Below are 18,127 nucleotides of genomic sequence, written 5' to 3'. Positions count from 1 at the left end.
TTGCTGGAACAGTTGCAGTAGGGGAGGGAAGAATTGCTGGACGAACTGCGGTAGAGGACGGAATAGTTACGAGACGATTTGTGGCACGGGACGGAATAGTTAGTGGAGTATTACTGAATATTTCAGTGGAAAGGGTAGCAGGGCTTATAATGACTTTCTGCGAGGGCTGCTCTCTAGTTTGAAATCGATATCGGATAAGAGAGGAAGGCTGGTACTGCAAGATGTGCTAAACACTCCAGCGAAGACTCCGCTGGAAGGACCACTGGAAAGGATACTCGTACATCATCAAGAACCACTGGAAAGGTTACTCGTATATCATCAAGAACCACTGGAAAGGTTACTCGTATATCATCAAGAACTACTGGAAAGGTTACTCGTATATCAAGAACCACTGGAGAGGTTACTTGTAGATTATCAAGAACCACTGGAGAAGTTACTTGTAGATTACCGAGAACCACTGGAGAGATTACTTGTACCATATCAGAACGCTGACTACACTTGGTCGTGTAAGCTACACAGTAATACACTGGTCGGGCTGCAGGAAGGATCACGTATTGGTGGAGATGCTTGCAAGAACTGCCAGAAGGCCGACTGGTAATTGGGTTATTCACATGGTAATGGCAGGATCACTCGAGGTGTACGAGGAGGTGCACTGAATGTGTATGTAATCGTTACATGGGTTACTAGTGGGTTCAGTGGGAAGGTCTTCTACAGTAGGATGGCAGAATGCACCACAGGATCGGCTACGTGGTGGTGGAGGTGGGTCAACACGGTGGTCAGCACGAGGAGTGACTGGATTTGCGAGCAGCTAAGTAATAATCTATCAATCTCTCAGTTGATGATCAGCCAAGGAGGTGGATTACGAGGGTAGAAGATATTACAAACAAACGAACCTATGAGTAAACTATGTGGTGATAGACTGCCAGACATTACTCCTGTGCCTAATAATTATGTTATCAACCTCAGTCCGTTTTCAACTTTATTTTTTTTTTTCAAAGCAACGTCGACAAATCACAACGCCAGAATTTACTTACTTTAGTTGGGTTTTACCAATAATATTGCAAGAATACGTTTGTAACTCTTTATTTCTTTTCTTTTTTCTGTTGCTGTAACGGTCTTGCTCATAACATCGTTACCCTGGTATTAAATATGGGTTATTGATACGACGGTCGTAAACTGTAACATACGAGTTTAATAACATGGGTTCATTGAGGTCCATATCTTATTACGTGTGTGTACGTGTGTGTGTGTGTGTGTGTGTGTGTGTGTGTGTGTGTGTGTGACCTGCAGGAGAAAGAGACCTCTCCTTCTACGTGTTGATGTGACCCTCAGGGCTACAGGTGAGGTCAGCCAAAGTCACAACACACGGGGCCTTTCGTAGCAGCCCTCTGTGGGGAGGAGGACACACCTGGGGCCTCTCCCCTGGAGACCACAAGGGGCAAAGTGGAAGTTATGATCAGTGAGGCGACCCCCAGCTGGTGTTCCCTACTGCTGACGTCGCTCAGGTTTCCTGTTCCTGGTGCATCGCTACTGCTGACGCGGCTCCTGCTGTACCCCTCCTGCTGACGCGGCTCCTGCTGGATGCCCACTCTGACGGCGCTCCTGCTGTACCCTTCCTGGTGTATCTCTCCTGCTGACGTCGCTCCTTCTGGATCTCTCCTGCTGACGTCGCTCCTGCTGGATCTCTCATGCTGACGTCGCTCCTGCTAGATCCCTCCTGCTGACGTCGCTCCTTCTGGATCTCTCCTGCTGACGCCACTCCTGCTGGATCTCTCCTGCTGACGTCGCTGCTTCTGGATCTCTCCTGCTGACGCCGCTCCTGCTGGATCTCTCCTGCTGACGCCGCTCCTTCTGGATCTCTCCTGCTGACGCCGCTCCTGCTGGATCCCTCCTACGCCCGCCCAGTCAGGGAACGTTGTTACTAAAAGTAAATTTCTGCATCTCGTAACCAGTGCAGACGGGGCTATTCTCGCTGCCTTGTGCTGTTCACCACAGCAAAATAACAATTGAGCGGAAACAAGCGCACAATATCAATAAACACTCTCTCTCTCATCCTGAAGTGGGGCGTAGGGCAAAATCTCCCCAGAAAAATACGTCCACTACAATTCACCCACCTGCTGCTCACTAGACCGGTCGTTATACGCGGGTGTTCGTTATAGTAAGAGTGTTTTCCGATAGTCGACCTTCCCAAGCTTTCCACATCCCTAACTACCTTTTAAGTCCACACACACACACACACACACACACACACACACACACACACACACACACACACATACACACACACACACACACACACACACACACACACACACATACACACACACACACACACACACACACACACACACACACCATATACACACACACATAACACACACACACATGAGCTTCCGTGGTGTAGTGGTGGTTAGCGTTGCTGACCATGATTCACACACGCTGGCTCGCCCAAGTTTAAGATCCTGGGAGCGGCACACGGTCCACGTCAACCCACAGATATGACCAGAAACAATCTAATACTCTTAAAGTCTCGAACCACAGAATTTTTTCCAAAGACAGCCGACTATAAGTCTTCCCGTGGGGTGTATAAGTCTTCCCGTGGGGTGTATAAGTCTTTCCGTGGGTATATTAGTCTTCCCGTGGGGTATGTAAGTCTTCCTGTGGGGTGCATAAGTCTTCTCGTAGGAAATATAAGTCTTCCCGTGGGGTATATATCTTCCCAAGGGGTGTGAAGTCTTCCCGTGGGGTATATAAGGTCAGATCCAAACCAACCGTAGTCAGTTCTCTGAGAATGACCCTGTGGTTCGAAATGTCAGAGTATTAAATAATTTCTTCCCATCTCTGCGTTTTCCTACACTAATCTTATGCATACAGAACTTTCCATGGTTTACCCCAGACGCTTCACATGCCCTGGTTCAATCCATTGACAGCACGTCGACCCCGGTATACCACATCGTTCCAATTCACTCTATTCCTTGCACGCCTTTCACCCTCCTGCATGTCCAGGCCCCGATCACTCAAAATCTTTTTCACTCCATCTTTCCACCTCCAATTGGTCTCCCACTTCTCCTCGTTCCCTCCACCTCTGACACATATATCCTCTTGGTCAATCTTTCCTCACTCATTCTCTCCATGTGACCAAACCATTTCAAAACACCCTCTTCTGCTCTCTCAACCACACTCTTTTTATTTCCACACATCTCTCTTACCCTTACATTACTTACTCGATCAAACCACCTCACACCACATATTGTCCTCAAACATCTCATTTCCAGCACATCCACCCTCCTACGCACAACTCTATCCATAGCCCACGCCTCGCAACCATACAACATTGTTGGAACCACTATTCCTTCAAACATACCCATTTTTGCTTTCCGAGATAATGTTCTCGACTTCCAAACATTCTTCAAGGCTCCCAGAATTTTCGCCCCCTCCCCCACCCTATGATTCACTTCCGTTTCCATGGTTCCATCCGCTGCCAGATCCACTCCCAGATATCTAAAACATTTTACTTCCTCCAGTTTTTCTCCATTCAAACTTACCTCCCAAATGACTTGACCCTAAACCCTACTGTACCTAATAACCTTGCTCTTATTCACATTTACTCTTAACTTTCTTCTCTCACACACTTTACCAAACTCAGTCACCAGCTTCTGCAGTTTCTCACATGAACCAGCTACCAACACTGTATCATCAGCGAACAACAACTGACTCACTTCCCAAGCTCTCTCATCCACAACAGACTGCATACTTGCCCCTCTTTCCAATACTCTTGCATTCACCTCCCTAACAACCCCATCCATAAACAATTTAAACAACCATGGAGACATCACACACCCCTGCCGCAAACCTACATTCACTGAGAACCAATCACTTTCCTCTCTTCCTACACGTACACATGCCTTACATCCTCGATAAAAACTTTTCACTGCTTCTAACAACTTGCCTCCCACACCATATATTCTTAGTACCTTCCACAGAGCAACTCTATCAACTCTATCATATGCCTTCTCCAGATCCATAAATGATACATACAAATCCATTTGCTTTTCTAAGTATTTCTCACATACATTCTTCAAAGCAAACACCTGATCCACACATCCTCTACCACTTCTGAAACTACACTGCTCTTCCCCAATCTGATGCTCTGTAAATGCCATATATATATATATATATATATATATATATATATATATATATATATATATATATATATATATATATATATATATATATATATGGTTATATGGTTGCGAGGCGTGGGCTATAGATTGAGTTGTGCGGAGGAGGGTGGATGTGCTGGAAATGAGATGTTTGAGGACAATATGTGGTATGTGGTGGTTTGATCGAGTAAGTAATGAAAGGGTAAGAGAGATGTGTGGTAATAAAAAGAGTGTGGTTGAGAGAGCAGAAGAGGGTGTTTTGAAATGGTTTGGTCACATGGAGAGAATGAGTGAGGAAAGATTGACAAAGAGGATATATGTGTCAGAAGTGGAGGGAACGAGGAGAAGTGGGAGACCAAATTGGAGGTGGAAAGATGGAGTGAAGAAGATTTTGAGTGATCGGGGCCTGAACATGCTGGAGGGTGAAAGGGGTGCAAGGAATAGAGTGAATTGGAACGATGTGGTATACCGGGTTCGACGTGCTGTCAATGGATTGAACCAGTGCGTGTGAAGCGTCTGGGGTGAACCATGGAAAGTTCTGTGGGGCCTGGATGTGGAAAGGGAGCTGTGGTTTCAGTGCATTATACATGACAGATAGAGACTGAGTGTGAACGAATGTGGCCTTTGTTGTCTTTTCCTAGCGCTACCTCGCACACATAAGGGGGGAGGGGGATGTTATTCCATGTCTGGCGGGGTGGCGATGGAAATGAATAAAGGCAGACATTATGAATTATGTACATGTGTATATATGTATATGTCTGTGTGTGTATATATATGTATACGTTGAGATGTATAGGTATGTATATTTGAGTGTGTGGACGTGTATGTATAAACATGTGTATGTGGGTGGGTTGGGCCATTCTTTCGTCTGTTTCCTTGCGCTACCTCGCTAACGCGGGAGACAGCGACAAAGCAAAATAAATAAATAAATAAAAAAAATATATATTTGTATGTGTATATGAGTGGTTGGGCCATTCCTCGTCTGTTTCCTGGCGCTACCTTGCTGACACGGGAAACAGCGATTAAGTATATATATATATATATATATATATATATATATATATATATATATATATAGACAGATAGATAGATAGATAGATAGATAGAGATAGATAGATAGATAGATAGATAGAGAGAGAGAGAGAGAGAGAGAGAGAGAGAGAGAGAGAGAGAGAGAGAGAGAGAGAGAGAGAGAGCTATACAGTGTGTCTGTGTGTCGTAGTCCACTAGTCGTAGCGCATAAACTGGTAAGTCTGTCATATCCTTGGTAATTGCATCTAATAGAATTCCCACATGTTTACGGTGTGGCTGTAGCCTGGGATAGAGACTTGAACATGGAAACGCGACGCCATTAACCTGTAAGTACGGGAGTAATCAGCATGACGGTTGGTCGGGCTTTAGCCCTAACTGCCAGCCAGGGTCATTAAGGACGTAGCCGTCAAGCTACATCTATCCAGTGTTTACTCCTCTGTATGAAGGTACACACACACACACACACACACACACCCTCGTTACAACGACCATATACACTCTCGTTATGTGTAAGGTCCAAGTAAGCAGGTCTATGTTCTACAGTTCGTTATGATTTAGTTACTTAGTTATCAACAGTAACTGAAGCATACGATAGTCGTTTATATATATAGTTGCTATTTTGGTTACAAGTTTGAGTGTAGCCAGGCTGAGATGTGATGAAACTAACATTTTACATCCGATCCAAGATGATACATAGAAAACTCTGCTTTCTGAAATGAATTTGAATTAAGGAGAGTTTGACGGTTACTTCGAAAACACAGGCGCCAAAACGAGACACCATTTTCTGTGGGGGAAAATGGTCGGTCACTATGTTATCTGGTAATCGTTAATCTCTCTTTTATTTCCCTTACTCTTTGTGCTGATCTTAGCGGGGAGTTCATTGCCCCAGCCACGCACAAACTTTACACCTCTCTCTCTCTCTCTGTGTGTCAGGTGCTAGTAACCAGATGTGAACAAAGTTATATGATTTTCTCTATACTAAATCCACTCCCTCTACCTACACAGTTCCCAGGTCCTGCTACAAATATTCCCCAGTTATGAAAACTTGGGCACCGGCTCCAGCAGCCTCCCACCGGCGGGTAAAAAGGTTAAATACACAAGACAAAAATGAATCTGCGTGCCAGGGATGAGGGACGTAACCCGCGACCTCGCATGCTCTATTGTTTAGTAATTAGCGGGCGGGGGGAGGGAGTCGCTGAGAGGAGGAGGGGGGGGGGGGGGGGGGGGGGGGGGGGGGAGGACAGGCGAGCGGGGAGGAGGAAGCCTAACTTTCCCTCCCACTGTAGCCTAGCTTGTCTTAACGACTCTTCCATTCCCAGGTCATAGTAACCTAGGCGAGCCCGCTCCCTGGGAAGCAACGCAGCACAACTTAACGTTAAGTAGCAACACAAAGTCTTACACCCGCTACTGATCTCTCTCTCTCTCTCTCTCTCTCTCTCTCTCTCTCTCTCTCTCTCTCTCCCTTCCTCGGCCAGGGAGAGCCGTGCAACGAGCACCAGTGATCACACGTCGTCATCTCTGGTCGATACAATATAATGTTCCCAGTTCTCGCAAGGTCGGCCAGCAGACCCGTACGGTGCACACGCATGAAGGTTGTGAGTACAAGAGATGTACTCTGCGGTGTACATCGTACATTACCGTACCCATACAGTACCGTAGTGTACAATACCCATACCGTTCCGTACCGAACTGTACAGTACTCATCCGTACACTACTGTATCTCCAGTACCCATACCCGTACCGTACTCAGTGCCTATAAAGGCTGGGACTTGCTGGAGGTTTTCTGAGATGGCCTCCAGTACCAGACCGTCTTTTAACGTAGTACTGGGGTACAGTTCCCCCAGTAGCCCCCCCCCCCCACACACACACAATACACAAGATCAAAAAGCCATTTTTGCTAAAGAAAGTAGGCCAAGTAAAACCAAGTTTATAATGTTATCCCAATGTAAATTGTAACATTCCTAGTGAGCTGCCTACCATCATAACAATTAATATTTATCTCCACGCACATAAATCAACCCTTCTGAAATAATCTACCCCAGAAGCAGTGGAGGAAATTCCTTAAAATGTGTCCAGTACAGTGTGTGTTGGCGTGAGTGACAGAGAGGCTGAGTTCCCAGAGCTGTTCCCGAATGTAAGGATCCCGGATCCTGTAACTCAGGCTGGGGTGAGGTGATACACACACACACACACACACACACACACACACACACATCTTAACAATCGTTAACAAAAATCAATTTATATGTATCAAATATGACAATGCAACCGGGATCCATTTAAGAAAAGGTGTCACTACCTATAATAACCAGATGAAATACGAAGGTCAATTTGTGGCACAGTGGATACGCCACAACACCGTCATAAAGTTACAAGTCAAACTAGCACAAATATCTAAACCAAACTACCATTACATTTTCTTGCCTATCCGTCCTCGGTTATGAAATAACGTCATTAGGTTCTCTTAATTACTTTACTATCAAATGTTAACAGGAAGGAACAGAAGAGTAAAATCTAAAAAAAAAAAGAAAAATAATGAGACGCTTACTCGATCGAGTGTTGCGCATGCGCCCGCCAGAGGTAAACACAGGAGGACGGCGATCAAAAATATTATTATATTTTTTATTATACTTTATTATACTTATTATACTTTAGATATCTGGGAGTGGATCTGTCAGCGGATGGAACCATGGAAGCGGAAGTGGATCATAGGGTGGGGGAGGGGGCGAAAATTTTGGGAGCCTTGAAAAATGTGTGGAAGTCGAGAACATTATCTCGGAAAGCAAAAATGGGTATGTTTGAGGGAATAGTGGTTCCAACAATGTTGTATGGTTGCGAGGCGTGGGCTATGGATAGAGATGTGCGCAGGAGGATGGATGTGCTGGAAATGAGATGTTTGAGGACAATGTGTGGTGTGAGGTGGTTTGATCGAGTAAGTAACGTAAGGGTAAGAGAGATGTGTGGAAATAAAAAGAGCGTGGTTGAGAGAGCAGAAGAGGGTGTTTTGAAATGGTTTGGGCACATGGAGAGAATGAGTGAGGAGAGATTGACCAAGAGGATATATGTGTCGGAGGTGGAGGGAACGAGGAGAAGAGGGAGACCAAATTGGAGGTGGAAAGATGGAGTGAAAAAGATTTTGTGTGATCGGGGCCTGAACATGCAGGAGGGTGAAAGGAGGGCAAGAAATAGAGTGAATTGGAGTCATGTGGTATACAGGGGTTGACGTGCTGTCAGTGGATTGAAGCAAGGCATGTGAAGCGTCTGGGGTAAACCATGGAAAGCTGTGTAGGTATGTATATTTGCGTGTGTGGACGTGTGTATGTACATGTGTATGGGGGGGGGCCATTTCTTTCGTCTGTTTCCTTGCGCTACCTCGCAAACGCGGGAGACAGCGACAAAGTATAAAAAAAAAAAAAAAAAAAAAAAAATTATACTTTGTCGCTGTCTCCCGCGTTTGCGAGGTAGCGCAAGGAAAAAATATGAGCGAAAATTCTGCTGACGTCGACGCCACACAGGAGGCGAACATACACCGTGTGGTAAGGAACACCTGACGACTCATCACCAGTATACATGACGCAGGTGTCAGTATAATACAGGAGGAAGATATGTGTACTTCCTGCAGGAAGGGTGTGTGTGTGTGTGTGTGTGTGTGTGTTGTGTGTGTATGTTGCCGTAGCAATACTGGTAGAGAGGGTGGTACCTTGTCTCCCCCCTGCATGAGGGAGCGCCTCACCTTTGATGCTGGCGGTGCGGGTACAGTTGTACAGGATGGCCAGCTCCCCGAAGGCCTTGCCTGACGACATCCTGCCCAGGATCTCCCCCTCCTTCACCACCTCCAGCTCTCCTACGGCGGACACGTACAGGTGCGACCCTGCAGCAGGGAGAATACACGGTTACTGCTCGTTACTGCTGGCCTGACAGTATCGAGTTCAGTAATTATCATGATAAGAACAGTAACATAAATTATAGCAACAAATCTATCTTTAATAATAACACGTTAATTATTAATTAATAAATGCTAATTATAATAATAATAATAATAGTTAATTATCAATCAATAATAACAAATGTTAATTATTCAATATAGCAATAATAATAATAATAATAATAATAATAATAATAATAATAATAACAATCATTATCATTCAATAATAAATGTTAATTATCTAATATACTACTACTACTACTAATAATAATAATAACAATGTTTTCAATATCTGCTCCATTTTACTTGCCATGGCGATGTAGCGCCAGGAACAGCCAAGCTAGATTTAAAAGGAAAAACTCCTTCGCATGACCCCTTTCCCTATTTACATTTCGACAAGTGACAATACAGGAGGAGTGGTCTTCCTGCACCGCAGCTCCTGCCTCTGTGTGTGTGCTCTCCTGGTGACAATAACATTACAACTCCACTGTTGTTCATAACACGTTAATATAAGCCATCTGAAGTTTACATAGAACACGTGACATCAAAACCTGTGATCTATGTAGATGCTGACCAGAAAGAGAGACATAGACTGACTTATTCCCAGACTTCGCTTTACCTCATAACCAGCTGACCCCCCTCATTCAGGGGGTAAGGGGGGCCCCCTCACACCAGGGTCAGCCAGAGCACCCCCCCCTCCCCCCATCTGCCTAAACCTGTCTCGCCATCTAAATATTTACCCCCTGCTCTACACTCTCTCCCCCTCCCCCCCTGTGATGACGTGTGCCACTCACACACGTCACCATCCCCCCCTCTCCCCCCCAAGACAGTGACGGTGACGCTCCATCCTCCGCGTCACATTTACCTCATGTGACGCACCACCACTTCCCACATCAACAGTCAACTGCCTCACATCTGTGCTACAAATCTGGTAACTTTAGACCACCATCCGCTTTCCTGACACGTCTGATATCTTCCCATGTGTTCCTCAGGTAAACGTGTATGATATCATGAGATAAACAGATGATATCATCCTCTTTCCCGATATCTATTGTTCACCATAACACGTACACATATCTTCCACTTAACATATCCTCTTCCTGTTGACTCCCTGGGCCATAATATAACCCAACCTCTCCTTTCTAAGGACCTTAGAATAACAGCATAATTAATGACCGTAATGATACAGTGCAGTGGCTTCGTGAACATGGACATTCTTCAGTCACTTCTGAAGTGTGTGCACGTCTGGGCGGGTCACGTGACACGCGAGGCCAGGAGGAGGAGGAGGAGGAGGAGGAGGAGGAGGAGGAGGAGGAGGAGGAGGAGGTCTCTGGTCCTCGTGAACATGGACATTCTTCAGTCACTTCTGAAGTGTGTGCACGTCTGGGCGGGTCACGTGACACGAGAGGCCAGGAGGAGGAAGAGGAGGAGGAGGAGGAGGAGGAGGAGGTCTCTGGTCCTCGGGTCCTGCGCAGACTCACCTACATCTCCCTCCCGGATGACCCAGGAGCCCGCGGCGAACTCCTGCGGGTACATGGAGTCGACGATCTCCCGCACCTGGCTGGAGTCCAGGTGTTTGAGGAAGTCGTTGTCCATGATGGCGTCCTTGATCAGCTGCTTCGATCTGCAACGACAACACGGCAAGACAGGGTCAGTCACCTCAGGTGTCATGTTTCATCATATCTATTCGCTGATCAATTGATAAAATGTCTAAACTTACGAATTCTCGGTGAGTTAGCATGCCCTACCTACAGCCATGATCATAATGGTGTCTTACGAGAACATTGATACACAATTATAACATCAATAATGATAATATTACAACACTAACAACCATCATCATTATAGTGAATGAACTATAATTGACACTGTAATAATTTCATCGATATGATTCGTGATTACAACCTCCTAATGAAGCAGGATGAAGGACCAACGCCTTCTGGTGTCTGGTTTAGCTGACCTGTCTCCATACAGACATGACTGACCAGCTTATCGTATACACACACACACACACACACACACACAGACACATCAAGCAACAAGAGTCGACTTCTGCCACATCTGGCAGTGTCCACCTGCCCCATCATGCAAGACCTGCGTCATCCTCCAGTCGACTCGGTCATAAGATCTGAATTAATCTTTGACGGCCAGAGATACATCCATAATTTTTCTTTTTTAGATAACTATAAAATAATGCTATACTCTGTGACGTTTAAGTTAACTTTAACATGATGTAACCCGATAAATATTCCCTGGATTATCTTGTTATATATATAAAAAAAAAAAAAAACTTTTAGAATTACTCTTGATAAGAACTATCATACAGAGTCTAATATATTGTCACAAATCATGATATCCTGTCCTACTAACCAAGGATGGATGAGATGCACACAGCGTCATAATCACACACACACACACACACACACACACACACACACACAAGCCACGCCCAGCGTGCGTTCCCGTGAACCCAAAACTCGGCAGTACACGAGGTCTAGCCCAGCCTTAGGATCTGATGGTGTTTCCTCACTATGTCGGTTCATGGTGTAACATAATATATATATATATATATATATATATATATATATATATATATATATATATATATATATATATATACATATATATTTCTTTCAAACCATTCGCCATTTCCCGCGTTAGCGAGGTAGCGCCAAGAACAGAGGACTGGGCCTTTTTTGGAATATCCTCACCTAGCCCCCTCTGTTCCTTCTTTTGGAAAATTAAAAAAAAAAAACGAGAGGGGAGGATTTCCAGCCCCCCGCTCCCTCCCCTTTTAGTCGCCTTCTACGACACGCAGGGAATACGTGGGAAGTATTCTTAATCCCCTATCCCCATACATATATATATATTGGAAAGGATCACAATTTTGCGCGTGATCAAGATATTCCTATGAGTCCACGGGGAAAATGAAACACGAAAAGTTTCCAAGTGCACTTTCGTGTAATAATCACATCATCAGGGGAGACACAAGAGATATATAACAGTCAGTTGATATACATCGAAGAGACGAAGCTAGGACGCCATTTGGTAAACATGTGATTGTCCAAAACATACAACGAGCTCGTATATATATATATATATATATATATATATATATATATATATATATATATATATATATATATATATATAAAGATGTATATATATATATATATATATATATCTTTTTTCTCTTTTTTTTTTTATACTATTCGCCATTTCCCGCGTTAGCGAGGTAGCATTAAGAACAGAGGACTGGGCCTTTGAGGGAATACCCTCACCTGGCCCAATTCTCTGTTCCTTCTTTTGGAAAAAAAAAAAAAAAAAAAAAAAAAAAAAAAAAAATATATATATATATATATATATATATATATATATATATATATATATATATATATATGTATATATATATATATATATATATATATATATATATATATATATATATATATATATATATATAGAGAGAGAGAGAGAGAGAGAGAGAGAGAGAGAGAGAGAGCCTCCCTGGCTCAGGCTGCGTCATACCATCACTCACCAGGTCAACAAACCATCACAGACCAATACGTACACCTCCGGGTCATCGATCGTGACCTCTGGGTCACCTCAATGGGGCAAGACTCAGAGAGACAGATAAAATGGCTGCCTAATGCACTGCAGCTCGTAAATGATTCTCTGACCGACCAAGCCATGGTGACACGCCATGGCTGAACGTCTTCTATCCCAGGACGTAAAGTGCTCTGAGAGAGAGAGAGAGAGAGAGAGAGAGAGAGAGAGAGAGAGAGAGAGAGAGAGAGAGAGAGAGAGGAGAGAGAGAGAGAGAGAGAGAGAGAGAGAGAGAGAGAGAGAGAGAGAGAGAGAGAGAGAGAGAGAGAGAGAGAGAGAGAGAGTAAAATGAAACCTACAATTCGTGGCTACAGCTCCCCTCCTCCACAGCAGTGTCAACAATCTTACGTCGAACCAAAATGATCGTCAGAAGCTAAGAATGTGTGGTGTGTGAGGACAGCTACACGCGTTGCCCAACCTGTCCCCCCCCCCCCCTCCCTTCACAACTCCCTAGAAAGCAAACTTGACCCCCTGAACACGACCATATAATACGAGGGTACGACCCTTGAACACGACGGTACGACAATCTGATACGACCCTTGAACACGACGGTACGACAATCTGATACGACCCTTGAGCACGACGGTACGACATTCAGATACGACCCTTGAACACGGTGGTACGACATTCAGATCCGACCCTTGAGCACGACGGTACGACATTCAGATCCGACCCTTGAGCACGACGGTACGACATTCAGATCCGACCCTTGAGCACGACGGGACGACATTCAGATACAAAATTATTCCAAAACATATTTCTTTATTTTCTTTTAGCAAAATATAAAAATAATGACGACTCAACTCATATGCAAATCATTCTAACAACACAGAATACTGTTACATCTATTACAACCAACAATATTCTTGATTTTCAAGGTCTGAATCATTAGATAAAACATTTTCTATCTTTGTATGATAGTTCCTCAAACACAGATCCGTAGAGTGTCCTCCAGCTCTCTCTATGACCCCTCTGAAAGTAGTAACATTGCATAACAATGTATCAGTCACACATGGGTTGCTTCATCCTTATCAGGTGCAACAGCTTGAAAGACAATAACAAAAGATTCACTGACAAGAATGATAGTCTAAAACATCTAAATTTTGACAGAAATCATTTCCCGCTATCAATAAAGGTTGATGCATATGGCAGTCTACTATGATGAAGGCAGGATCAGCGACCACCACACACATATCAAGGACACTTCTTCTGAGATCCGAACTCCCGACTATAAAGTTTCGGAAACGAACTTGATCTAAGGACTTGTTCCGTCATATGGAATGCAGGTCAACCATAATCCAGCCATTAAACATTAAAGAACCAATACAATTCAACCCTTCCGCTGGTACAAGGCCAGTCCTGCCTCTCCCAGCTGTGGCGGGAAGGGGAAATAGTGAAAAATGATTCCAGTCCAGAGATGAGGCATCTCCAGCGACAGGAGACTAGTCTGCAAACTGAGATACTGAGAGATGATAATGGTTACCAGTGACTGATGAAGAGGAACCCAATCACTTCCCCACGGCAGTCGGCTTCACCTGAAATTCCATGACAGAGAATGCATGGGAGGCGGGCAAGTAAATACAACTCCTGACCTATAACCAACAGGAAGATGTCTTCAGTTAACTCTAGAAGGACTAAGCTTCTCATGGTTTACCGTTAAGACAAACCTCTTCCAGAGACGCGTCAAACAACACTTGAATTGGTATATCCACCACACGAGGAACCGCTAATGTCTGTCTCACTGCTAACCATAGAGGTCATGTCAGTTCTAGGAACGTGCCATGCTGGGGGTCTGCTGGAGGTATGCGATGTTCCTCGAACTGTATGTGGGACACATGTCCAAGCCTTGGTGACGAGCGATCATTATGAGACAGTGTTTAAGAAATGTGACTCATGAAGAAATGAGGAAGTGGTGCTCAACTACCAACAAAGGTACATGCTGTGGATCGACATGTGGCACAACACCGTTGACACATCTGGAAATTTATCCTAATAACCAAGGGAGAATTAACTTTAATATCCTAGGCTTAAAGATGGCTCCCTAAAAAAGGAGAGATATGTTGCCAAGAACGGCAACTTTCTTTTACACTTATTCAATGAATTCCTTTATCTTCTCTTGTACGAATCAACATTCATCGCCAGCTAGGAACACTAGCAAATAGCAGTTATTTCTACCATCATATAACCCTTAAATACCTCAGTATCAAGGTACATCAACTGACCAAAATATCCTCCCTAGATGCATATATAGTGATAAATACTGTTGTTTGATCTATGATCTCAAGAGGTCATTTGAAACACAAATAAAAGGGGAAAAATGATATTTATCCGATATTGAGCGACACTAACCATCATGTGCATTATCACTCATCACCACGTTCATCCCTTACCATCATATTCACTGAGAGAGCAATCACCCGTTGCCTAGCCATCTCAAACATCCAACACCCTCACAAAGACACAAAACTATCCCTGATACCATCTCACCCAGTATGCTCGACCCTCAAGTTATTTCTAACGGCACTTAAACCCTTTCCATCTATAACTAGCCACCAACCCCTACGTAGAAATAAAAACCTTACCCCTTGCCTCACACTTCAACAACCTATACTTACATAAACCATGAACCCCCAACAAGCACAATGCCGGTAAAATATATAAATGACCAGACAAACTCTAAATAACCGACCTCCTAACCCGGTCTTAAACGCCATCCCGCCAAACATACAACCATCTTAAAACTACCGTCTCCAGACATGAACGAGTTAACCTTTCTCGTCTGCGTCCTGGACACCGCCCATCTCTGCAACATTACAGACACCGGCTTAACACAGTTGACCCGTCTTGCCTAAGATGCAACAAACTTACGAACAATACATACATACATACATACATATATATATATATATATATATATATATATATATATATATATATATATATATATATAATATGCAGCGTGGTAAGGTCATACGATAGGGAAAGGTGGTGCGCCAAGACGGTTTGCCGTCAATCTGGGCTGACGACATCTGACAGCTTTGTGTTTGCTGGGAGGTGGCATACTGACTGAGGGGAGGAGGGATAAAGGAGAAGAATAAGAAGACTGGGGAGAAGGAGAACTAAAAAAAAAAAAAAAAAAAAAATGCAAGTCAGTTTGAGCAGAACGAAGAGATGGACGACAAACCCACAATGAACACAAGGTTTCAAAAGGAAACGCTCGGCAACATACGACGGAAATATAACAAAACAGGTGACACTTGTCTCACACTTCATCAAAAGGATTCATTATGTAATCCCTTAACACTACAATGTGGTAAAAAAAGACGTAAAAAAAATAGACTCATAAAGACCCTAGATTCTGTAAATATGACTATATGGTGTCATATAGGCTAGGCGAGATCCTATAAATGTGACCATATGGTGTCATGTAGGCTAGGCTAGATCCTGAAAATGTTGACCATATGGTGTCATATGTCTCACAACAAGCCCAGTAACATCACTTAACTATTAACTATAACACAACCTACTATTCCTTCCATGGATGTGTGAAATACCAACAATAATTTCAGCATTACACACCACCGCCAAAATATCCGCAACAGGTTTTCAGAAAGGAAAACTAAATATTTTGCAAATATACATGAGGACTCTAATAGAAAAATCATACAAATGCCCGTAACCTTAAAAAGTGGGTAATTATCATAACACTTCTAAAGAGCTTGTGAGCTTTCTCGTATTTTGTACCGCTATGGTAATAGAAAAAACAAATGACATGTGGTTAGGGTTAATTGATAGACGGAACAATTATTATCAGAGAGACAGTCCTCAAGTCAGAATATTTGACTTAAACGTTAAACTTGTACGGGTCAACTGGTGGTTACATCATCTTTCACTGTTATGAAGATTACAAAGTAATACAGAGAAAAGCAATTCAAATCAAACCACTGGGTCATTCTAAGGCTGTCTGTGATACTGGAAGAGACCGGAAACGGATGTTAGTGAGATATGAGGAAAAACTAAACCAATTCGTTACGAAGAAATGTCGAAGTTTATATTCAACTACAAACATGCATACTGCCGGTCGTGCACTTGATATATTTGTGTTTCACTGTTAGACGTAATTTCAGGTGTGGCGTTCAACTAGGCTTACTGGTCGATAAATCCACATGTTAACAATCCATTTCAAGATAAAGTAACCTAACTCTCGTAATAAGACGTTTACCCACGAGTTGGTGAACCATTATTACGACTAGAATCGGACAGATCCAGCCGTCAAAACTACACGCAAGCTATCACACACCACAGCTCTCAACGTACATGTTCTCTCAGTTCGGGAATCATCTTGGTAGCTGGCCAGTGAACTCTTGTCTTTTTCATATATGACCAAAACTGAACACCATATTTAAGGTAAGGATGCACCAGAGAGAATTCATTTCCTTGAACTCGAATGCCTAATCTATGGAGCCTAGAGTTTTATTTGCCTATCTTACTGCTTATACGTATCGTTTATATGGCTTGGGTCATCGTGGGTTATTACGTCATGCGTTTTTACCCATTTGCTTTTTGCACTTCAACAGAACTCATACAGCGCTTGCCTTCATATTTCTACATAGAACACCGGTCTGTAAAACTTTTCACTTATCGATGGCCAAATTCATTTGGCGCTTGTAAGCCTCGTCCATGTTTTTTTCTTTTTTTCTGCAGACGTTTAGTCTTCTTTGTAGCATTATATCCTAGCTCAGTATCGTCTCCGAATTTTTGAGATATTATAAAGCAGCCCATTACGTATGACATGAACATATCAGAGAAAGAGAACCAGCTTGGGCCTAAGACTGATCTCTGAGACACACCACTTGTTATGTCTTACCACTCTGAGGTTTGACCAATAATTACTATTTTTTTGCTTACAGCCAGTTGACCAAGTGGCTTAACTTTGAAACGCCTAGTGCTTATCAAACGCTTTTCTGGAATACAAATTGACAACAAACTGCTTTGCTTTCATCATATAAGTTGACTAACATAATCAAAGTAGATTCATCAAACATGAACGATTTCTTCGTTTAAACTCGTTGTGAATCTTTACTAAGTGGTGATCCTCTGTATGACTTACAATATTGCTTGAAATGATGGTTTCTGAGTTTACTAACAACAGACGTCAACATCAATATATCATACAGAGAAGTTTGGGCAGCTGTCGGCAGTTACATGTGCCAGGTTTCATATGTTTATCATCGTAAGTCATCAAAACATTTCCAAGTCTTCATAATTTCTCCATCTATCATTTTTCTGCTTACATCACTACTAGGTATCGTTGAAAATAAGTGAATACAACGCTTACACTTCCGCAGCTTCACTGGAATAAAGGCTTCCCCAAAAAACAAAAACTTCTTGGCTACCC

At 43.3% G+C, this 18,127-nt stretch overlaps 1 protein-coding gene across 1 annotated transcript in view; it reads right to left on the bottom strand.

Annotated features, from left to right (window-relative positions):
* Positions 1-18,127, bottom strand: part of LOC139752848 (cGMP-dependent protein kinase, isozyme 1-like) — a 378,255-nt gene that overhangs the window by 66,256 nt on the left and 293,872 nt on the right. Inside the window, exons 3-4 of the mRNA XM_071668811.1 lie at positions 10,605-10,747; positions 8,932-9,069 (exon numbers count right to left, since the gene is read on the bottom strand). Coding sequence (XP_071524912.1) covers positions 8,932-9,069; positions 10,605-10,747 — 281 coding nt within the window. The remainder of the gene's footprint in view (positions 1-8,931; positions 9,070-10,604; positions 10,748-18,127) is intronic.

Source organism: Panulirus ornatus, chromosome 13 (assembly GCF_036320965.1).
Source record: "Panulirus ornatus isolate Po-2019 chromosome 13, ASM3632096v1, whole genome shotgun sequence".
NCBI lineage: Eukaryota > Metazoa > Arthropoda > Malacostraca > Decapoda > Palinuridae > Panulirus > Panulirus ornatus.
This window is presented reverse-complemented; position numbering and strand designations above follow the sequence as displayed.